Source organism: Squalius cephalus (assembly GCF_949319135.1).
Source record: "Squalius cephalus genome assembly, chromosome: 13".
Classification (NCBI taxonomy): Eukaryota; Metazoa; Chordata; class Actinopteri; order Cypriniformes; family Leuciscidae; genus Squalius; species Squalius cephalus.
In genome coordinates this window covers 23597403-23622027 of record NC_137134.1, presented here as the reverse complement: position 1 = coordinate 23622027, position 24625 = coordinate 23597403, and the positions used below count along the sequence as shown (strand labels likewise).

At 37.2% G+C, this 24625-nt stretch overlaps 1 protein-coding gene across 1 annotated transcript; it reads right to left on the bottom strand.

The window, feature by feature from the left end:
* Positions 1-303: 303 nt before the first annotated feature.
* Positions 304-16336, bottom strand: krt222 (keratin 222). The gene is made up of 10 exons (XM_079891299.1): positions 15659-16336; positions 11964-12443; positions 7420-7502; positions 6127-6280; positions 5111-5359; positions 4027-4131; positions 2536-2756; positions 2136-2317; positions 1324-1426; positions 304-1122 (listed from the first exon to the last, which is right to left on the bottom strand). Exons 2-10 carry the CDS (start codon positions 12159-12161, stop codon positions 909-911), a joined length of 1509 nt encoding a protein of 502 aa, XP_079747425.1. The 5' UTR covers positions 12162-12443; positions 15659-16336; the 3' UTR covers positions 304-908.
* Between the last annotated feature and the right edge of the window lie 8289 nt (positions 16337-24625).

The window sequence follows — 24625 nt, the reverse complement described above, 5'->3', positions numbered from 1 at the left end:
GCAATGTAACTTTGAGGCGAGTGTAATTAATAGAGAAGATCGTAGTCGAAATTTTACTTTTAGCATCTCGATCTCTCCGCAGTGATAGACTGATGACTTTTACTGCTACTCATTTTGTAAACGTATGTGCGGGACAGTACATCGGTGTTGCCATAAATCTTTTGTTTTGGCTGCTGAGTTTTGCTGTTCTTGCAAATTTCACAATATTTTGTTTTGATTCACACTACAGTTTCCTGCAGAAACAGAACTTGATACGCCCTTAGCGTTCACTGGAGTGTAAAATTAATTCCAGTAGCATTTGTCAAATGCAATAAGGCATCTTTTGTTACTCTGAAATCTTGTCTGTATCCACATTGACCATTTTTCACTGTGAGACTTAAGACTAAGCTCTATAAATATATAAACTAAACGCATTTTCACAAACCAATTGTTATTCTATATTTTGAGTAACGTAATATATACTAATAATCAAAAAGAATGTGGCAGTAGAGTGTCCACAGAGAACGTCATACTCTAAAGTCACAACTGCACGAAATTTGAAACACCGCAAGACATACATACTCTCCATTTATTTTCGAAGACCTAAGTTTGAAGAAAAATAAATCAATTACAAATTAATTTTGCTTGCAATTTCTTAAAGTAGCCGTATGTGCAGTGAATTCATTACAATCATAAGAGCAATTTGGCTTTCTGTTTTCGAACACTTTACTGATGATTTGACGTTTTTTTTCCCCCTCTCAAATGGCAAAAGGTCTATGACGTCACTAAAGTGGTTCACTTTTCATTAGCTGCTGAGAAATAGAGACGTGGTCACCACTACTTAATTGTGACGCAGTAGCATTGTGAGGTCACAGTTGTGATGTGGTAGCATGGCGATGTCACAGTTGTGGTGTAGTAGCATTGTGACATCACTGCGCAAAGGTGGGTATGCTGCGAGACCGCCTCATGACCAGACGGACCTCCACGTTAGGGAGACTGTCCTGTTTTATTTGGCTGCAGCCCTCGTCCGCTACTGCCATGTGAAGGTCGAAACGCAGAGACACAGACTTCTTCCTCAGCTTGGGATTTCCTTTAAAGAATGAGCCTTCCCACTGCCTGATGACCTTGTCAATCTTCTCTGTCCTGTCGTACACAAAAAAAGCAAAGTAGTAAGCAGCAAAATCTGTTAATAAGGACGTTTGGAGCATAAGATGATGATGAAGAAGTTCCACCATCATTTTTATTGCCTGCGAAGTCACATGCAAGCACGTCAAGATCTTTGTTCTGAATGTGTGAAATGCTTATGGTTCTTCAGGCTTGAAAATGAGTCTAATGTAAACTCACTCCACATTTCCGTGGCCCTCGGCACTCTCCCTCACTACATTTCCTTCCAGAATCTCCTGAGTCTTCACAGTACAGATCTCCCCGTCTTTGTTTCTGACTGGTTCTGGATGAAAACAACAGACAAAAGTTGCATAACATCTCTCAGACTCACAGTTGTATGATGAAACTGTTGTTGAGAATGACACCTCAAGTCTGAAACAAGGTTAGCCTAGAAATCTAGACGCACCCTAGCGGCAGCAAAATGTATTTTGGAGCCAGGGTAGTCTAGCAACTCTCCGTTGACTTTAGGAGCTGTAAAAACCTAAATTGGGTCAGGCCAATCACATCGCGTATAGAGTAGGCGGGGCGGGCTTAACATAATGACGACAGAGTTGTGACGGTTCCCTGCTACTTGAAAACAAAGAAGAGTTGCTGCTTCTGGTGAACAGTCTTTCAAATCGGCTTTGGCCGCGACTCTGGAGGACTTGGAGTTTTTCTTTGAGAAAAGAGCAAAGAACGGCACTTAAGTCATTCTTAAAAAAGGAAGATGTGTTCGTAGTTTTGCCGGCCAGATTCAAAAGTTGAATCTATCAACTAACGTTAGCTCCGCTGTTGGAAAAACACTCTGGTTGGTTGAAGCGCTGTCCTATTGCGTGCAGAGTGAATTTGAAAGACAGCCGTTTATCCTGCCCCTCGGATTGAGCCGTGTCTATGGTGAGTTGCCAGACCTAACATCTTGATGTAGGTCTGGCTTGCCAGGCTAAAACAAGGTGCATTTCAGTGCTAGTGTTAGGTTGGACAACGAGTTTGAGGATGTTTTACATCATCCTCACCTGTCAGGGTGACAAGACTCTGCTGTCGTTGAAGGGCTGGGCTTCTTATTGGTGTTTTCTCAGTGAAGAACGGATCAGCAATATCCTCGTCACATCCGTTGGGTAGACCGTTCTGCTCAAGAGCAGAAATTGACCCTTTCCATGGCTTCAGCTTTAGAGACTGACCATCTGAGGTCAGAAACCTGCAATTCAGGAGTTAAAGAAAAAGCACACTCAAGACTACACTCAACTTCTTAGGAATAATAAACTGTGAATAATAGCAAGGGCGCAAAGCCAACCCTGTGAAAATTCCAGTGTATTACCTTGGTAGTTGCATAAACCACATCATGCAAGTTTGAGCGTGTGCTAAGGGTTTTGTTGCATTAACGAATACACCTCAGTAAATCTATCCCTCCCTTACCTGCCCTCCTCGTGTTCTAGGAGTTTCCTATAGGTTGCGATCTCTCTCTCCAGCCTCATCTTGGTGTTGAGGAGCTGGCTGTGGTTCTGTCTCTGGACTTCCAGACCATCCCGCACTGTTTCCAGCTCAGACTCCAGACTCCTTACAGACCGGGACAGGTCCTTGAGTTGCACGGAGTACTGGAGCTGAGTGTGGTGTAGGGTGCTTTGGAGACTCCTCTCCTGGTGGGATAAAACAGATTTATCATTTATTACCAACATCACCAGGGTCGGCCTACGGCACGAGATACTGGGAAAGGCTGCAGCATCCCTGTGACCCTACATGGGTACAAGTGGTTTGAGAATGGATGGATGGATGGATGGATGGATCTCCGTGGTTGGTGGAATGGAATAGGGGGATGGAAATAGTGGACAGTGACTAAAGTTTGTAGGGTCAAGCAACACAAGCAAGGCAACTTGTATTAAGGGCAAGTCATTTTAGTGGTCAGTTATTTCCCCCCACAAAGTCTTTTGATGATGGTCCATGTGATGACATCATGTTTTACTGGGACAATTCCACCGGAGCAACCTGGGATTAGGTGCCTTGCACAAGAGCACAATGATAATGGCTCATGGATTGCACCTTATGGTGACTGAACCATGGAGTTTTTTTTTTTTTATTGACGGTCCCCCTGAAGGAACAAGCTATTGAGTACCTTGGCACAATGGTGATGACTCAAGAATCCCATTTTGCAGGGATCAAACTAGCAATATTCCAGAAACTGACAATAACCCCCCGGATAAAACTAACGTTAAGAGACTGACTCAAGGGCACAATGGTAATGGCATGTGGATCATGCCTTGCAGGACATCAAGCAACCTTCTGTTTATCATGCTTGAGTTTAACCACAAAGCCACCACCATTAAGTATCTTGATCAAGGACACATGGTCACTGGAAATCCAAATAATTCTACAATTTATGAACTGGTCAAGTGGTAGAACAAGGCTCTACCAACACTTGGGTTAGATTTCCAGAGCTCAACCCGCATAACGTGGTGCCTACAATCGGGTTTGAGCTTTGGGATTTGAGCCAACAACCTTCACATAACTAGCCAAAATCATTAAAGAAAAAAACTATTGTCACTTGAAATAGCCATTTGAGGTTATTCTCAGTACTTGATTTGTAAATTATGAAGTCATGAAAGGAATGGTGACAAATCCTACAGGGATTCGTCACCCGTTCCCTCAAGGTTAAGTGTTGATGTGCATTTAACACTCAATCGGCACTGCAAACTAATTGTATGATCTACTAAAATAGTGGTTGAATCCAATTCCGGAGGTTCCGAATTCAGACCTGCGTTCATACAATGTAGCAGTAAGTGATATTTTAATTTCTGTGTCATGTGTTCAGATGAAAGTGAGAGTGTGTGTTTAGGTGTGTCTACATGTTCCTGAATTGGAGTATGTGTGTCCGGGTGTGTCTGTGGGCATGTTTGTGGGAGTTTAACGCACCAAGGCACTTAGCGATTCAATCTCGACCTGTAGACGGTGCCATTGCTTTCGGGCCTCAGTGAGCTCGGCTCGTGCCTCCTTCAGGACCTCGTCACCTGCTCTCACCTACCCACAAACCCCAGCACACACAGTGTATACATAAGAATACTGCAGACAACAAAAAAATTATGCATTTTTGAGCCTTTTTTATATTGCTTACCATGGTTTATGGAGGTTTCATCACACTGTGCCTTAGGAAAACTCTTACTCATGGTAAAATGACTTTAATTAATAGCCTCTCTGGCTTATTGTTTTAATCATCAATGATTTACCTCACAAAATAACCACAAAGTAACACAAAAGACCACATTAAAGAAATGCTCTTGTGGTCTGAGCTGACGTATATCACAGTCTAGGAATCAGCTCAGTCGCATCTGATAAGAACGATAGCAGTTCCACAGAAATGGAAAATTACATGCATGTGTTCCAAAGTAGGCTGTTCCAAAAACAACATAGTCTTATCCAATATAAATTATAAATGAATACTTTAAATGGAAGGTTCACACTAACCAAAAAGTACCACAGTACTACCATGATTTTGGGCATAGTGCCATTATCCTGTCATGTTTATGAACATGGTATCATAGTGTTTTTTAATGTTCAATTGGAATATAATGTTTTTAAAAACATTTCTCATGGTAATACCTTGTATTTTAGACATGGTACCATGTAAATCCTTGTTTTTGGACACCTACCAAGTACCTTGGAGTACTATGGCATAAAATACCCTCAATTTATCACAGGAGTTTTCATAAAGACATGCTGCAATGTGTTGCTGTTTTTCAAGGAGAGTTATGAGGCCAGTGGCCCGTGTTTTTGTGTGAGGGCATAAATTCTCAGGAAGACAAATTAGCAAAAAGCAATGGTTATGCTCAATGGGACTGACATCCCTCATTCTATTTTTAATAATAATTTATGTTTAGCAGTCTTTTCACTCCCTCACACATGCGCACACACACTACGATTGCTCTGCAGTGCCTGGCCAGCAGACCATAGAGAGTGTTTGAAGGAGAGAGAGAGAGAAAGAGAGAGCGAATACTCGTACCTGTGGCAGAAACGCAGCCGTAGGGCTGGTTGCATCCTTTCGGGGCCTTGTCTGTGATGCGGGGCAGAAGCCTGGGGCTGGATTTGGTGGCATGGCTGAATCAGGGCTGCTCTGGGCTGGGCTGGAGTGGTCGCACTGGGTGCTAGTCCGGCAGAGATCCATTCCTCTGCCATCCTCTCCTGCAGCAACCTGCGCTAGCACTTTATCACACTCCTCTACTGCTCGCCGCTGGTGCTGATCCAGCTCTCTCTGTCAGCCAACGAGAAAGAGAGAGAGAGAGAGAGAGGGGGTGGAAAAAGAAAGGGAGGAAGAGGAGAATTTAAAGGGCTCCCCTCATGAGGAATCAAAAGAGTCTGATGAAAACATACTGTGGCAGAACTTCTTCCCGAGTCTATAACAACATGTCATTCAGACATCTGCAACCCAATTTCATTTGTCTATATTTGTATGTCATTGGCCCAACTAGTTATGGAGAAGATACATAAACAGGATAGATATTGTTACTCTTAAACCTCTGAGACGAAACGATAAAGATTTGTTCACGCCAACACCAAATATTTGCTGCAAACAAGAATTTCAGTTGAAACAGTTGATTCCTATGGAGGAATTTACATTGGGAGGGGAAACTTTGTTCACTGACAGATAGAAGTTTGATTTTTGCTTCCATACAAATGTAAAAGGTATAACTACAATAGAGTGTGACAACTAATAATACATCAGCATTGCATATTTAACAACTGTGCATGACATGTCCTGCATGTCCCACACACACACACACACACACACACACACACACACACACACACACACACACACACACACACACACACACACACACACCCTTATCCCAAGGCTAACCGCAACTTGGCACTAAAGCATCACGGAACATTTTTAACAAGTATTAATACAAAAGAAAGACGTCAAGGTCTCTCTCATTAACTTATGAATATGACTGACATGTCATGCACAGTAACAAACAATTAGACACAATCACTAACTGACATTCAAGCACATACCTCATGTTCCTCCATTATTTGTTGCAACTCATTTTTGGATTCATAAAGCTGCTTTTCCAGGAGTGTGTTGGCCGTCTCCACCTCTTTCTTCTTCATCTTCAGCCGTGAGACCTCCTGCTCCTTTAGGAGACGGAGTTTCTCCTCGGTTTCACACCTACACACACATGCACATACTTGGGTATCTAAATGTAACACACACAACGGACTACTAATGTTTTTATAAAAAGCGAAACTGCATTTTTAACCACAAAGTGCATTTAAAACTAAAACATGTTCTATGCAGATCGACTTGACAAGAGAGAATGTCCCTAAAAAAACTAAATAAATAATTATAATTATATTAATAATAATAATTTTCACAAATGAAAAACTGTCTTTTAGGGTCAATGTCATCAAAAGTACTAATAATTTAAAATAGAATTAATTTTACAACATCCTTCACTTATTTTCATCATATTTCTTTATTATACATTTGTATTTAATTCAATTCAAGTATTAAATTGGCATTTCTCACAAATCCCAAAGGAAACCCCCTGTTGGGGAAACCCGCCTTAAAGGAATATTCCACATTAAATGTAAGTTCGGTTCTACTGTAAATGATTCCCACAGAAAATCATTTGGATTCTTAATTCAGTTTGTAAAAACATCCCAAAAAGTGCTGACAGAAATACACTTTCAATGAAAGCACAGAAATATTTATGTAAAATTTATGTTGGTTTTTTTTCAAACTGAAGAATTACTTGTAATTATTTTCTGTGGTAATCAACAGCATGCATTTAATCCAATTTTAAATAATAAATATCACATATAAACAGTCTCGGTGCAAGCCCTGTTATTAAATGCATTAAACTGATCATATTTAACAAACAAGGCGCTGACTTTCTAAGAAAGTTAGACTGATGTCATCCAAGAACATCTTATGTAATTGAAGATTATGTGTCATATTTGTTATTTTTTTCAGCTTAATTCATTATCAAGCATGCAGTGGTATTTCCAGGCACTTGCTGTTTCTCAACACTAGAGGGCAATCACATTTTTTAAAATATTTTGTTCTTTTGATGTGAAATATTTAATGGGCATGGTCAGAATGTGGGGCGTATAATGAATAAGGTGCACAGTATGCAAATTTTCTGACCTACTTCATTTGGACAAATGTACAAAACATGCTACGTTGGGTAGTGCATATCCCACAATGCAAAGTCTTTAAAATAATAACAATTATAATTGTGCCAATTTAAAAACCTGGTAATTTCAGGTGGTTTTCATATTTCTTGCTTACTGAGAGTTTCTAACCTGGTCTTTAAATGTGCCGCCCTGCGTTTCACTCCATCGGACTGTAACAAAACTTCTGCATTTTCCGTTAGGATCATGCTAACCTGCCAAAACAAACACAGAAGAAGGAGAATTAGGAGGAAAAAAAATACTTAGAATCAAGATAAAGAACATTATAATTGCCCGTGGGTAGAAATTACCCTCTTAAGCAATTTGATCAAAATTATGATACAATTTTTTTATTTTTAAAAAATTACAAGTCTCATTGATGATTAATGGCTGTCAACACCCATCTAACTATGGGAACTTCTGAAAGATTAGGGTGTGCATCAACATGTGGTTTTTCTAGCTGTCTACTGCCTGACAGACAGTATATGCAAAACACGGCGACTGAAGGAAGTTATGAAGACTTAAATGCTGCCAAGATTTTTCACCTAATGCTTGTTGCGCACATTGTTCATTACATTGAATGATCTCTTGACGGAGTGATTGATTTCCCCTCCAGAGCACATAAAACAGTTAGCTATCCAACACATAAACAACACAGTATGTACATAAACAACATAAACAACACTGTCCAACATCCCTCTGGTAAAAGTTAAAGTACCTCTTAGTCCCACTCAATTCAAACCAACAGCCTACAAATTTGTTTTAAAGTCTTAGTCTGTTAAAAAAAACTAAGCAACACAGTATGTAAAACAACTGTATGCCATAATGAACATATCCTTAATCTTAATATAAAACGTCACGTAATTATTGCACGCTGCACAGTCGCAAAAATAGTATGAGTAGTACCAGTAGTATGGCATCCTTAACAAATATCTATCAATGCATGCATATTGTACCCAGTACGCTGTACATTGTGCATACTGCAAAATAGTATGCATAAAAGAGTAATGAACAAATCATTAATCTTGAATATAGAATGTCATGTGATTATTATTAGTGGCATACTGCACATACTGTATACTGAAAAAAAATAGTATGAGTAGTGTGGTAGTACGGCATTCTGTACATTATTAGTCTCAATATAGTACTGTATGTTATCTAATTAATGCATACATACAGAATAATGGCATATTCTACACAGATAACATACTGCATACTACGGTACTACGGTAGTATGGCATTCTCGACATATCCTTAGTCTCATATATGTAGTATGCCATCTATTTACTGCATGCATATTGTGTACATAGTACTATTTTTGCATACTTCTCAGTATGCACTATGTCAATAACAAATCATCAATCTGGAATATAGATAGTCATGTAATTGTTAAAAGTGGCACAGTATACTGTACATACTTTTGACATTGACAATGATTAACCAAACATTGCTGTCACGATGGCTCATGAAAATGGCAGACAGCCAATCATAATGTGCTAAGCTAATATTGTGCTTCATGAGAGAAACAATATTCTACCAAACTATGGAAAGCCGTTCTGTTGATAAACCTGTTGATAAACACTTCATTTGGAATACCCGTTTACTGCTTATTATTATTTTTTAAATAATATGCGAAAATATGAAGAAAATGTTGCATTTTTAATCCAAATTTGTGTAAAATGTCTGATCAAGCAATTAAGGGAAATATTAAAAGTCGTACTGCATTGTGGGATACACAAACCCAGTGGAGTTCTGGTTTCATACAGCACATTTTGACATATTTAGGTCATCCAAGTATGGTCATGTAAAAATCAAAAACCGTGCAGAGTATGCAAAAATAATATTAGTATGATAGTATGACATATCCTTAGTTTCGAATATGTAGTATGCTAATTACTGCATGCATACTGTACCCAGTATACTGTACACAGAACATACTGAAAAACAGTGCTAGAGTATGCAAAAAGAGCATGTCATAATTAGCAAGTCATCAATCTTGAATACAGATTGTCTTGTAATTATTATGAGTGGCACAGTAAATTATACCTACTGTATACTACATAAATAGTAGTACAGTAGTATGGCATTCTGAACATATCCTTGGATTCATATATAGGCATGATAGTATGGCATTCTGAACATTATTTGTCTAAAATATATAGAACTGTATGTCATCTAATTAACGCATACATCCAGAATATTGGCATACTCCACACAGTTAACATACTGCATAAATATTATGTGTACTAGTATGGCATTCTAAATATATCCTTCATCTCAAATATGTATGCCATCTAATAACTGCAGGTATATTGTACCCAGTATTCTCTGCAGAAATAGTATTAGAGTATGCAAAATAGTAGGCAAAATATGAACAAGTCATTAATCTTAAATATAGAATGTCATGTAATTATTATAAGCGGCACGATATACTGTTCATACTGCATACTGCATAAATAGTACTTCAGTAGTATGGCATTTTGAACTCAAATATATATAGTGTCATATATTACCAACCAACAGCCTAAAACCTGGTTTAAACCTAGTCTTCGGCAATTAGCATACTACACTTACTATTTCAGCAAATTATATAGTATGCATACTCTGCACAGTTTTTGATTTTTACATGACCATACTTGGATGACCTACAAAATATGTAAAAATGTGCTGTATAAAACCAGAACTCCACTGGGTTTGTGTATCCCACAATGCAGTACGACATTCAATATTTCCCATAATTGCTTGATCAGACATTTTACGCAAACTTGGAATAAAAATGCTAATTTTTCTTCATATTTTTGTGAAAAACGAAGTGTTTATCAACAGGTTCATCAACATAACGGCTTTCCATAGTTTGGTAGAATATTGTTTCTCTCATAAAGCAAAATATTAGCTTAGCACATTATGATTGGCTGTCTGCCATTTTGATGATTCATGAGCCGTCGTGACAGCAATGTTTGGTTAATCATTGTCAATGTCACAAGTGAACTTCATATATAATGTATTTTGAGGTTATATAATGAGTTAGTACAGGTAATACTGAATGTTTATGTGTTTATACAGCTAATGCAAACTGCTAGTCACAAAGGCTCACACAGGACATACTGTGCTTTGGTTTTAGTTTTTGTTCTGAATGTGTAGTGCGGTAATATTCCATTCCAAACATGTCCGCAGTATCAATTATAGCATGCATACTCATCCATACACAGAATCCTACATAAATAGCATGAGTAGCATTGTAGTATGGGATTCTGAACTTATGGGTAGAATCAAATATATAATATGTCATCCAATTAATGCATGCATATTGTACCCAGTAAAACTGTACATACTGCATGTTGCAAAACAGTTTTTAAAAAGAGCCATAAAATGCCATAACCAACATAACCAATCTTGAATATAGAATGTCATGCAATTTTTACATGCAGCACAGTATGCATACTATATATGCCAAAAATATGGTATTAATATGGTATTATGCCATTCTGAACTTATCATGAGACTCAAATATATAGTATGTCATCTAACTTTTGCATGCATATTGTACCCAGTATACTGTACTTACTGCAAAATAATATAAAAAAATGCTATGCAAAAATAGTATGCCATAAAGAGCATAACATTCTATATTCAAGTTGAAGAATATGTAATTATGCGCAGTATACAGTATGAGTACTGCAGCATAGATAAGTGTGTGGTTAAGCGTTATGTGGTAGTATGTCACTCAAAACATAGTATATTGTACTTGGTGTACTGTACATACTGCATACTGGAAAATTCTATGCAAAAAGAGTCGTATACCATAACGAACACATCCTTAATCTTGAATATAGAATGTCATGTAGTTATTAAAAAACAACCATAGTTTTCCATCTAATTATTGCATGCATACAACATTTTAGCATATTCTTCATAATTAACATACTGCATAATTAGTATGAGTAGTACAGTAGTAGGCATTCTGTAATATGATTACTGCATATCCCATACTGGCATTTTGAACTCAGTGTATTGTACATACTGCATACTTCAAAAAATAGTATGCTTATTATGCCATTCATCTTGAATATAGAATAACATACTGCATACTGCATAAATAGTATTAAAATGAGTATGCAAAAAAATATAGTATGCCATAACGAATAAATCCTTAATCTTGAATATAGAATGTAATGCAATTATTACATGCTGAACAGTACACATACTGTAAACTACAAAATAGTAGGAGTAGTTTGATAGTATGCTATTCCGAACATACAGTATGCTTACTTTCATATATAGTAGTGCCACTAATTTAACAAAGATTTGGGGCCAAACATCAACCAACTTCAATAGGGCTCCTGGGGGCCACCAGAATTGCACATTTCTTATGTTTTTTAACCAGACAAGCCTCTGCAAAATCATTAGCAGAGGCTCCATGACCTGATTTGGGTGTGTCAAAGTACTGCGACACCTAAAATGCGCAGTGGAGCCTCCAGGGGCCGAATTGAGAAACACTACAGTAGACAATGCATCTGTGAAAAAGATTTAACGTCTTAGTTAGACTCATTACCTCGAGCCAGTCTGAGGGGTTTTTCAGGGCCACCTTGTGTTAGTGCCTTGGGATATCAAATGTAATGAGAAAGATAAGATGCAGATAAGATGCAGGGTAATTAGAGGAAACGTCACCAACCCACCTGAGCCCGAAGTTCCTGTGCCAGCGCCTCCTTGTCGCTCCAGTTCCGTCGAGGAGCGATGTTCCTCATTCCCCACTCGCCGATCTGCTCCTCCAATTCGCAGTTGGTCTTTTCCAACTGATTCATGTGCTCCAGAAACCCCTTCAGCCTTTCGTTCAGGCCCCTAAGGGCCGATTTGGGCTCTTCCAGTCCCTCCATGGGGCCCCTTGCGCTGAGCAAAACGAAATGTCTCAGAGCCCGTGCTGTCCTGCCACGCCTCAGATGATAGGATATTTACCGAGTAAATATTTTGCTTGAACACCGACCGTCGACGTGGCTTCTACGGACAGGGACCAGGCCTTTCCCTGGCCCTTGGGGTCGGACTGGTCCTGGGACAGTGGAAGGGGCCAACCAGGGTCCCACCAGCCTCGTGCCGAAGTGAAAAGCAAGAGGCCACAATTTGTGTCACGGGTTTTACTGGTGCTTTTGTTCTCGCTGATCCTGGATTACAGTCACAATTCACACATAAACAACACACACACACACACACACACACACTGCACAGGTCAAAGTCCATTTGTGTTTTATCTGCATGTGTGTTTTTTGTTTCTGCCAGCTTTGTAGCTCGCATTTCGTGCGGTTTGGTTGTGTCGCCGTAGGCTGTGTGCATATGCGTGTCTGTTTTCACTATTAGATTCTAGTAATGGATAAAGCCTTCAGTTCTTTTACTTAATAGTTTTTCTGTCTAGGTGAACTCGTCTTCGGGTTTAGAGGTGAGACGTTGAGGCATGTTTAAGAGCTTCAGGGCATATACTTACAAAATACAAACTGCATTACAGCTCCAGCATTTCACTTAAGCTGTGCGGATTAACGAAAACATTCTGGGCATTATGAACATTTATGTCAGAGCAGAAGTTACTACTACTATGCACAAATATAGGTTAATAATGTAAATAGATTACAAACAAGAAATAAAGTATGGAAGAATAATAAAGTTCGAGCAAATTTGGAAGCAAATGTTCAGTTTTTGAAAAAAAAAAAGAATTCCTGCATATTAATGGATTAATTGTTCACCCAAAGACTAGTAATGTGCACTAACAACGTAAATAGGGTCGATTTTGATTTCATGAGGACTTTAAATGCTGTAAACATGGTGTATACTGCGTAAATAGTGTGAGTAGTGTAACAGCATGCCATTCCAAACATATCCTTCGTAGCAAATGAAGTATGCCATCTAATTATTGCCTGCACATTATTGGCATATTCTACACTGTTAACATACTGCATAAGTAGTATTTAAAAAATTTAAAAAAAAGAGTATGCCAAAAGAATAGTATGTTCTCAAACTTATGTTCTAAACTTTCAATAAATACTAAAGACTACATGTTATCTTATGTTCAGTTTGCATTAATCTCATTATTTATAAATTTATAAAAATATATATATATATGAGTATAGTATATATGAGTGTCCTATACACACAAAATCTACTGTTTTATATATATTTTATCATATATGATTTTGAATGTAACTTAAAATTGTATTATTAAATAAAAGTGTTTAATTTTAAAATATTTATAAATATAAATAGTCATTTAGGTTTTTAGTCATTTAATGAAATGTTATACATATAAAAACAATTATATAAGTGTGTGTACAATTTAAAATAATGTATAAAATTACATTAATAATATGTATAATAATATAATAATTACAATTCATTTTATATAATAATTATAATAACTGATAATTATAATAATATGTATGCATGTACAGTGGGGAGAACAAGTATTTGATACACTGCAGATTCTGCAGGTTTTCCTACTTACAAAGCATGTAGAGGTCTGTAATTTTTTATCATAGGTACACTTCAAATGTGAGAGACGGAATCTAAAACAAAAATCCAGAAAATCACATTGTATGATTTTTAAATAATTAATTTTAATTGCATGATATAAATATTTGATCACCTACCAACCAGTAAGAATTCCGGCTCTCACAGACCTGTTAGTTTTTCTTTAAGAAGCCCTCCTGTTCTCCACTCATTACCTGTATTAACTGAACCTGTTTGAACTCGTTACCTGTAGACAAGACACCTGTCCACACACTCAATCAAACAGACTCCAACCTCTCCACAATGGTCAAGACCAGAGAGCTGTGTAAGAACATCAGGGATAAAATTGTAGACCTGCACAAGGCTGGGATGGGCTACAGGACAATAGGCAGCTTGGTGAGAAGGCAACAACTGTTGGCGCAATTATTAGAAAATGGAAGAAGTTCAAGATGACGGTCAATCTCCCTCGATCTGAGGCACCATGCAAGATCTCACCTCGTGGGGCATCAATGATCATGAGGAAGGTGAGGGATCAGCCCAGAACTACACGGCAGGACCTGGTCAATGACCTGAAGAGAGCTGGGACAACAGTCTCAAAGAAAACCATTAGTAACACACTACGCCGTCATGGATTAAAATCCTGCAGCACACGCAAGGTCCCCCTGCTCAAGCCAGCGCATGTCCAGGCCCGTCTGAAGTTTGCCAGTGACCATCTGGATGATCCAGAGGAGGAATGGGAGAAGGTCATGTGGTCTGATGAGACAAAAATAGAGCTTTTTGGTCTAAACTCCACTCGCCGTGTTTGGAGGAAGAAGAAGGATGAGTACAACCCCAAGAACACCATCCCAAGCGTGAAACATGGAGGTGGAAACATCATTCTTTGGGGATGCTTTTCTGCAAAGGGGACAGGACGACTGCACCGTGTTGAGGGGAGGATGGATGGGGCCATGTATCGCGAGATCTTGGCCAACAACCTCCTTCCCTCAGTTAGAGCATTGAAGATGGGTCGAGGCTGGGTCTTCCAACATGACAATGACCCGAAACACACAGCCAGGGCAACTAAGGAGTGGCTCCGTAAGAAGCATCTCAAGGTCCTGGAGTGGCCTAGCCAGTCTCCAGACCTGAACCCAATAGAAAATCTTTGGAGGGAGCTGAAAGTCCGTATTGCCCAGCGACAGCCCCGAAACCTGAAGGATCTGGAGAAGGTCTGTATGGAGGAGTGGGCCAAAATCCCTGCTGCAGTGTGTGCAAACCTGGTCAAGAACTACAGGAAACGTATGATCTCTGTAATCGCAAACAAAGGTTTCTGTACCAAATATTAAGTTCTGCTTTTCTGATGTATCAAATACTTATGTCATGCAATAAAATGCAAATGCATTACTTAAAAATCATACAATGTGATTTTCAAGATTTTTGTTTTAGATTCCGTCACTCACAGTTGAAGAATACCTATGATAAAAATTACAGACTTCTACATGCTTTGTAAGTGGGAAAACCTGCAAAATCGGCAGTGTATCAAATGTAACGAATTATATAGAATTACATTAATTGTAATGATGCTATAATAGTGTTATATATATATATAATAACACCATTCCTTGCTTCCAGAGAACACACTGTTAGCTCAATGAGAGAAAAATAACAGAGAAAAATCTAACAGAGACAAAGAGATGAAGGAAAGAATTAAGTTGCATATAATGGTGCTACTAGAATGACTTGTTTATTACACAGTTGCGCAAACAGCACGATGACGGTAAATGCTGTGCCAGTTTCTGTCTGTTTGATCTGCCGAACCAAAGTGAAATGAAAGCTTCAGAGAGCACAATAATGCAGGGAAAGTTCATCAGAAGACAAAAAAAGAAAGAAAAGCCAATCGACTTACCAACACGCCCTTGTCCGACACACCCCTTTTCTTCTCCACTGTCCCTTCCGAGGTGATTTCCACCAGATGCGAGTCACTGAAGTGTGCCAGTCACAGTACAGTGAGAGTCCATCTGTCTGAGGTGGTCCCACCCCGCACATCTGGTTCTGGGGTGTCGACGTGTCACGGGACAGGGAATGCAGCCCGACCTGTTAGGCCCTGGCGCTGCTCCATGAGAAAACAACGTGGTCTGAAAAAGTGCTGGTAATTACAAACAGGTAATGACTGAGCAAGCGGCTACCTGTCCGACAGCTAAATTACAAGATGGCTTACGGGAAAAACAGAAGCTGTCAACTCGGACCAGGTAACTTTGAGATCCGGAAGGTGACACACTATCCACAGTGTTTTACAAGGACTGTATGTTCCCGGCCGTCCCCGCCTGTCTACAGTCCTGAGCCGAATGAGATCATACTTTAGCATTTTAGAAATAGCAATAGTTATTGAGGCCACATTTATAACATCACAACATTTATTTCCATCAAAAGGTGCATCAATTTTTTGGTCAAGATCTTGTATTGACAATGCAAGAGTCCAGCACTCTGTAAAGTCTCCTCCAGCACATCCCAAAGACTTTCACTGAATTTAAGGTCTGGACTCAGAGGTGCCGATTCATGTGTGAAAATGATTCTTCATGCTCCCTCCGGAACATTCTTTCACAATTTGAGCCTGATGAATCTTGACATCTTGAAATTTTGCCATGATGTGTCTTCCTACATGGTTGTTTAAACAGCGTCCATCAATTAGGGTTAGAAGAACTGTTGTCAAGCATATAACATGCCAGAAACATCATCATCACTGCAATAATGATCCAATCATAGACTCTTATTTTGGCCGGACACTCAGTATGCATATTTATTTATTTATTTATTAATTTATTTATTTAGAAAGATTCTTATTATAGAAAGAATCGAATATTAGTACTATACATACATACATACATACATACATACATACATACATACACACACACACACACACACACACACACACACACACACACACACACACATATATATATATATATATATATATATATATATATATATATATACATATATATGTATATATACATACATATATATATATATATATATATATATACACACACATATACATACATATACATACTTTTTATTTTTTAATATATGATTTTAATAAACAAATTATTTAATTGTAATATTGTTAATATTAAAAAACATTAATAAATTATTTATATTAACAAAAAAACATACTTATTCATCTAATTCATAAATCTTGACCAAAAAAAAAAAAAAAAATGTCAACCACCCTTTTCAAATTAGCTCCATATATTATTCGTAATACAATAATTATGGGTTATAATTCAGCTTAAACTCTTAAGCAGACATGTTATGACTGACATCAGGTTTATTGACACAAGGATGTCTCGGTAGAAGCTTTAACAGAATCCAAAGCTTTGCACCAAGATTTGTTTAGTCTTCTTCACAACTGCATCTTTTTGAAGTACTAACAACATTATCGTGGGTGTAAACTAATGGGAATTGCTTATTGCTAATAGCATTAATCCATCACCATAATTTCTATGTAAATAACAAAGAATCTCTTAAGATAATCCGACTTCTGCATCGATTTAAACAACATGTTGAGAAGAACTTCAATTAGCTGAGCTGATCTTAGTCATATGAGAAAGTAAATATAATCATATACAAAGGTGGATGGAAAGGGTTATAAAGATATATAAGTGCAGGGTGTTATTATATAACGGTCTTTTCACAAAGAATGACTTTCCATTGTGCTTATAGAAATTATGATTAATTTCCTTTTCCGTGACTGATCTGTCCACATGCGCTAACATGTAACTTACAGTATAACTTTGCGTGTATAGTTAATGTCTCAGTTTCCACAGTAGATGATCATATGTCTAATCACTAAGTGTGTGCAGAAAGACAGAAGGTGCCCCACCTGGACACACCTGTGCATTTAAAGGGTAACAACGCAAGGCATGCGACGCTACAACGCACAGGCATGTCCCCTGGATACCATAAACACTACACATAGCTGTGTTGCCACCACTCAAACAAAAAATGTAGAAGAAACAACCGTTTATTTAGATAAATGTATCAGATCGTGAGAAAGGTATTAATGGTAATTACTGTAGGTAACTAGGTCTTATTGCAAGACTAGGAGGTTAGCTAATACCTGTAGTTTTCAACCGACAGGTCTGTTCTGCAGAAAGTTAGCCGTTAGGATTAGTATTAAATTGGTGAGATTGTTTTAATCAAGAAGGACTAATACATGAAAAAAGTTAGCCGTTAGCATTAGTATTAAACTGGTGAGGCTGTTTTAATCAAGAATGACTAATACATGGAGAAAGTTAGCCATTAGCATTAGTATTAAACTGGTGAATTTGTTTTAATCAGGAATGACTATAATACATGGAGAAAGTTAGTTAGCATTAGTATTAAATTGGTGAGATTGTTTTAATCAAGAAGGACTAATACATGGAGAAAGTTAGTTAGCATTAGTATTAAATTGGTGAGATTGTTTTAATCAAGAAGGACTAATACATGGAGAAAGTTAGCCATTAGCATTAGTATTAAACTGGTGAATTTGTTTTAATCAGGAATGACTATAATACATGGAGAAAGTTAGTTAGCATTAGTATTAAATTGGTGAGATTGTTTTAATCAAGAAGGACTAATACATGGAGAAAGTTAGCCGTTAGCATTAGTATTAAATTGGTGAGATTGTTTTAATCAAGAAAGACTAATACATGAGCCATTAGCATTAGTATTAAATTGGTGAGATCGTTTTAATCAAGAAGGACTAATACATGAAGAAAGTTAGCCGTTAGCATTAGTATTAAATTGGTGAGATTGTTTTAATCAAGAATGACTAATACATGGAGAAAGTTAGCCGTTAGCATTAGTATTAAATTGGTGAGATTGTTTTAATCAAGAAAGACTAATACATGAGCCATTAGCATTAGTATTAAATTGGTGAGATTGTTTTAATCAAGAAGGACTAATACATGGAGAAAGTTAGCCGTTAGCATTAGTATTAAATTGGTGAGATTGTTTTAATCAAGAATGACTAATACATGGAGAAAGTTAGCCGTTAGCATTAGTATTAAATTGGTGAGATTGTTTTAATCAAGAATGACTAATACATGGAGAAAGTTAGCCGTTAGCATTAGTATTAAATTGGTGAGATTGTTTTAATCAAGAAAGACTAATACAGGGAGAAAGTTAGCCGTTAGCATTAGTATTAAATTGGTGAGATTGTTTTAATCAAGAAAGACTAATACATGGAGAAAGTTAGCCGTTAGCATTAGTATTAAATTGGTGAGATTGTTTTAATCAAGAATGACTAATACATGGAGAAAGTTAGCCGTTAGCATTAGTATTAAATTGGTGAGATTGTTTTAATCAAGAATGACTAATACATGGAGAAAGTAAGCCGTTAGCATTAGTATTAAATTGGTGAGATTGTTTTAATCAAGAAGGACTAATACATGAAGAAAGTTAGCCGTTAGCATTAGTATTACATTGGTGAGATTGTTTTAATCAAGAAAGACTAGCCTAATACATGGAGAAAGTTAGCATTATAGTATTAAACTGTTGAGTTTGTTTTAATTGAAGAGACCTGTAATACCTGGAGAAAGCTATCCATTAACATTAGCATTAAACCAGAGTCTTAGTCAAAGAGGTCTAACCAAAAGAGTTTCTTTATTGATCAAGTCTATAACACCTGGAGAAAGTAGGCATTAACATTCAACTGGACTTTTTCTGATCAAGTACGTCTATAGCCTAATACCTGGAAAAAGTTATTTGTTAGCATTAGCATTAAACCGGTTTGTCTTTTCTGATTAATGAGGACTATAACGCCTGGAAGAATTACCTGTTGTTGGCATTGGCATTAAACCGGTTAGTCTTTTCTGATTAATGAGGACTATAACACCTGGAAAAATGATCCATTTGCAATTTTGGACAAATTGACACCTGGACAAAGTTAGCCATTAGGATTAGCATTAGCTATTTCTAAATAACTTTGTTACTGTCGCTATTTGAATTTTCAAAGTGAAATTTGGAGCAAAAACCAGTTGAGAGCTGTTAAAGACCTTAATGTTACACTTCAGTTATTTTTTAGGAGCTCATAAAGAGGTGATTCAAAGAAATGCTTCAATTAAGCCAGACTTGTTAGGTAAGATAAACAAACACTCAAACAGGATTAACTGTAAAAAGGCAAAAATGTAATCGAAACACAAACTGTCAACGGTCTTTTGCCGTTAAATGACTCCAGCAAAGTCACCCAATTATCATGATATATCAGTCAAAACAAATATTCATGTCTCACACTTAAAAACAGACATTGTTCCGCAAACATGAAACATCATCCCGTTCACCTGATTCGTTATCGGACAATGTGAATGCGTGTCTGCTCTAACCACACGAAACATGATCAAAAGCCATGAAAAGAACAGCAGTATCACAACAGCCACATCAAAAGACATATTTAACAAAAACTACATGTCGTCAGTGGAAAGAGACTGACTTTTTCAAAGTAAATTATTGAAATGGTGTTGTTCTCTCTCTCTCTCTCTCTCTCTCTCTCTCTCTCTCTCTCTCTCTCTCTCTCTCTCTCTCTCTATATATATATATATATATATATATACACACACACATACAATTATATTTTACTAGTGCAAAATGCCCGTGCAAAATTAGTTTGTGTGTGTGTTTTTAGTAATTGTTGGTTTGGTGCCCGTGAAAGAGACTGTGAACGCATTGAATTCAGGGAGCAGGCTAGGTTACTACAAATGATGGCTGTGAATAAACTATAATATTCAGAAGTAAACAGTGTAGCTGACTGAGTGTTTATGTATACCACCATCTTCTAAGTGCTAGTGCAAAATGCCCGTGCAAAATCAGTTTTTGTGTGTGTTTTTAGTAATTGTTGGTTTGGTGTGTTTGAGTGCTCATAGTTACAATTACACAGCAAAAGTTCAGTGACATTTTTATTTGTGCATGGTAGAAAGCACACAGTGAACTCCGAGAAAACGCTATGCTTGAGGAAACAGTTTGTGAATAGGCTACTACAAATGATGCCCATGAAAGAGACTGTGAACGCATTGAATAGGATATGTTTAGTTGGTGAATAGCATAGGCTACTATTACACAGTGGCGATAACGTTAAGCGCACCAGAATGAAATATAATATTCAGAAGTAAACAGCATAGCTGACTTACAGATTCAGTTAACATCCACAAATGAATAAGCGTGTCGATTCAGGGAGCAGTGCAAAGTGCCCGTGCAAAATCAGTTTTTGTGTGTGTTTTTAGTAATTGTTGGTTTCTTGGTAAAGAAAACACATTTTTACTCAAATTAATCAAAATGGATTTATCCACTGATCTATATAATGTCATTCTATATAGGTCAGTGGATTTATCACATTTTGGAACCAAACTATAATATTCAGAAGTAAACAGTGTAGCTGACAGATTGGCAGAATGTTTATTTTTAAACCACAACCTTCTTGGGGCTTCTTTGACCGATACAACTCTCTAATGTCAGAATGTTTATTTTTAAACCACAACCTTTTAAAAATGATATATTTAACGATATCTTTAGCATTTCTCATCCAAACAACGTCAAACTTGGCACTGCACTTACTCGTGACCGTAGCGAGACACCTGTCAAGTTTGAAATCCATCGGACTAACGGTTCAAGAGATATGTGGTTAACAGACACACACACAGACAGACAGACAGACACACACACAGACAGACAGACGTTTCTGTAATTTATAGATAGATATATAAGAAATGTTTAATATATTTACTATCTAATTGATTTAATTTAAAAAATGATATACATATAATATAAAATATATAATTTGTTAAATTAAATCATTTATGAATTAGTTACATTTTCTAATATAAGAATATATATAATTATAACATTTTATATAGGCTATAGGCCTAGTTAATTAATCTGAAAAGAAGGCATCATCACTTAAAAAGTAAGATAATTAAGAGTGGCCACAGGATGAAGAGGAAATCAAGATTGATTTGTCATACTGAATGATGATCTCATCATAATTATCTTGGTATTTAAAGATTTATATAAATCAGACATATAAACCTTCATGAGAATTTACACTATTAGGCTATATCAACATTTCAAGAGAAAAAAAAAGTCAAAGAAAACTGGCTCTTTTGCACAAAAACTACAGAGGGTCAACAACAAGATTCAACCACAATGAGGTATCAACTGACAGCCCGAACACTGCCGCAATAAAACACTTGCATGCAAAGGGTTTAAGTCACGTTTTGAAGTGAAACCCTTCACAAAAGAATTTTTTAATTTGTTTTGACACTGAATTGACAGTCGCTCAGGGTGAGAAAAGAGACTGCGAAGTCTCAGAAAACAATTAGAGGAGTGTCTGATGATGATTAAAACCAAAACAAGGATGGGCACATTAAGTCAAACGACAATAAGACTTGTCAGACAGGTCCGGGTGACGAAATGAACCGTTGGTTTTTGGCTTACTGAGGCGTTAAGTTGACCTTTAAGCCACATGACCTTTGCTGTGTAAACAGAAGTGATGCATCTAACAGCTTGTACAGTATTTAATAGTTTGGCTATTGTCCGACAGGTAGCAGCGTGTGAGAGAAAATCACTTGTAGGCCTAAATCCATTTGCAAAACTTGTTAATGTCGATGAGCGTTTTACAGCATGGACGCACTTTAAACTCTTATTTATAGTAAACTGATTATATGTTAATGCTTGCACTTAAAAAGCAACCCAGTGCGCTTTCTGATGCAAGATTTACTTGTTTTGATTTCCATTTACCCCTATACTGGTATCATCTTACCTACACGAAACCACGGCCCAGTATCGCCTACATTTGAATTCTGCAAGTTCTTCATCCAAAGGTCATTCCTTAGTCAGAGGACCAACACTAAACACAAAACACAAAACATACATCTTTATACATAAATTAGCTATGGCATATTATATTATATTGGGGTACTGATATGCGATAAGATATAATTTATGCTCATATGTTTTATTTATTTAATTATTCTTGTATTCATTCCTTTTTTTATTGACAATGTATGAACAGCTTGTAAAGAAAGTTAAAAAACGAGACTTTCCCTGACTTCCTAGGTTGTCTATAGACTGATTTTTAAATGAAGGACTCGGGACGTTTTTCCCGGGAAATTCAAAAGGATGTTACGCGCGCTCCCGAAAGTCGAGCTCTTCCGTCCAACACATGAAACGAATGCTTATACAAGTCCGCGATATCTGTACTGTAATGTCAATGTGTCATGCAAAGCAAAGTGATTAATTATAGCCTATCATTATTTTTGTTGTCTAATTGCTCATAGTTAACTTCTTTTTTTTTTTTTTTCTTTTTTTTATTTGCTGTAATCAGTTACATATTTCAAAATAATTCAGTTCACCCGCATTGACATGACACAGCTCCCCCCCCCCCCCCCCCCCAAGTAGTTTTTCCCCCTCCAAGTCATATGGCCATGCTGACTTGGCACAGCTTACCCCACTCTCTCCTAACAAACCCGGCTGATCAACCTGAATCAAAATAAAATATTCAAATGAGTGAAACCACCACCAACAAATGGGTTTAAAGAAATTCATGACCCCAAAGTCCATCCTCAAAGGGAGTGGTGATGCACGCCAACGGTGATGTAGCAAACGAAAGTGTGTGAGAGGGGAATGATTGATGGTGCGGGCCGAAACAAGCGAACGACGGTCCGCTTGAAAGACGAGTCTATAGCCTTCCACGCTGATGGAGACGTGGATTTGGTCTGGATGAAGTGAGCTATGCAGGTGGGAGTGGAAAGATAACACGGAGAACGAGACACTCCCTCGTTAGTCTATGAGAAATGAGCTCCGAATGATGGAATTAGGCTACGCCAGGTATGAAAGGGAAAGAAATAACAAAGGGAAAGGTGAAAGACAAAATAATTATGCACACAGACATGAACATCATAGACCAGTAGGGAACACGATCATGTAATTGTACCTCACCTTACGGCGTGTCTATAGGACATAGCCTAATCAAAGATGTAGAACTCGAAAACTAATTACATGCCTTAGGGCTGGTTACTGTCCTAGAATAGGTTGATAATGAATGACTGGGGGGAAGTTAAAGTTCACATTGACAAGCACTTCTTGCGCGAGCCTTTTCGTTATTATTGAACGAATTACTTTCACATTTTCCATTGAAACTGGAGCTTGTTAGTAAGAATCACTTTATGGCGCAATAATTGTGTTGCGTGACAACAGTTCTGGTCCTTCACTGACTAAAGTATGACCTGGTTTGTGGCAGTCAGTTAAATCAAGCATAGCCTATTTATCATACACTTTCACATCTAATCAGGGCGTGGAGAGAGACAGTGATAATGAACTAGTGGCTTAAAGTCCTCATTCTGCACATACCGAAGAGGGCAATCACCTTATCATTATCACGGTCACTATACGGGTGGTATGGAGACACTTTGATTTATAAAGTAAAAAAATCATACAGCGTAAAAAATTATATGATCAATAAGTTATGGTGTTTTTACATTGCTTTAACTCATCAAAATAAGAAATGCTTAACCTTTTTTATAACTGCCTAAGTCATACAAGAACCAACACATTTTTAAAGACATTTTAATGTAGCCTAATTTAAGTTGACATTACTTGGAACATCCAAGTTAATTAAAAAATTTAAGGCAGCAACTTTTTTTTTTTTTTACAGTGTAAGAAAGTAAATAAATATTTAATATAAACATTCACATCTTTAAAATATTCAATTTAGTCGCACTGATGTGTGGTTATAAAATATCATGCATGAAAATAATAGAAGAATTGGTCAATTAGGCTATTATTATTTTTATTTTTTTAAGGTTTAGATTAATTAGCCTACAGCATGTCACAC

What these genes read in the sequence shown, in the direction of transcription:
- krt222 (XM_079891299.1), bottom strand. Translation starts at nt 12,161, where the DNA reads ATGGAGGGACTGGAAGAGCCCAAATCGGCCCTTAGGGGCCTGAACGAA. An exon ending in TTGAATCGCTAAGTGCCTTG is followed by an intron (nt 2,757 to 4,026) that starts GTGCGTTAAACT and finishes TTATCCCACCAG; the next exon opens with GAGAGGAGTCTCCAAAGCAC. An exon ending in CTAGAACACGAGGAGGGCAG is followed by an intron (nt 2,318 to 2,535) that starts GTAAGGGAGGGA and finishes CCTGAATTGCAG; the next exon opens with GTTTCTGACCTCAGATGGTC.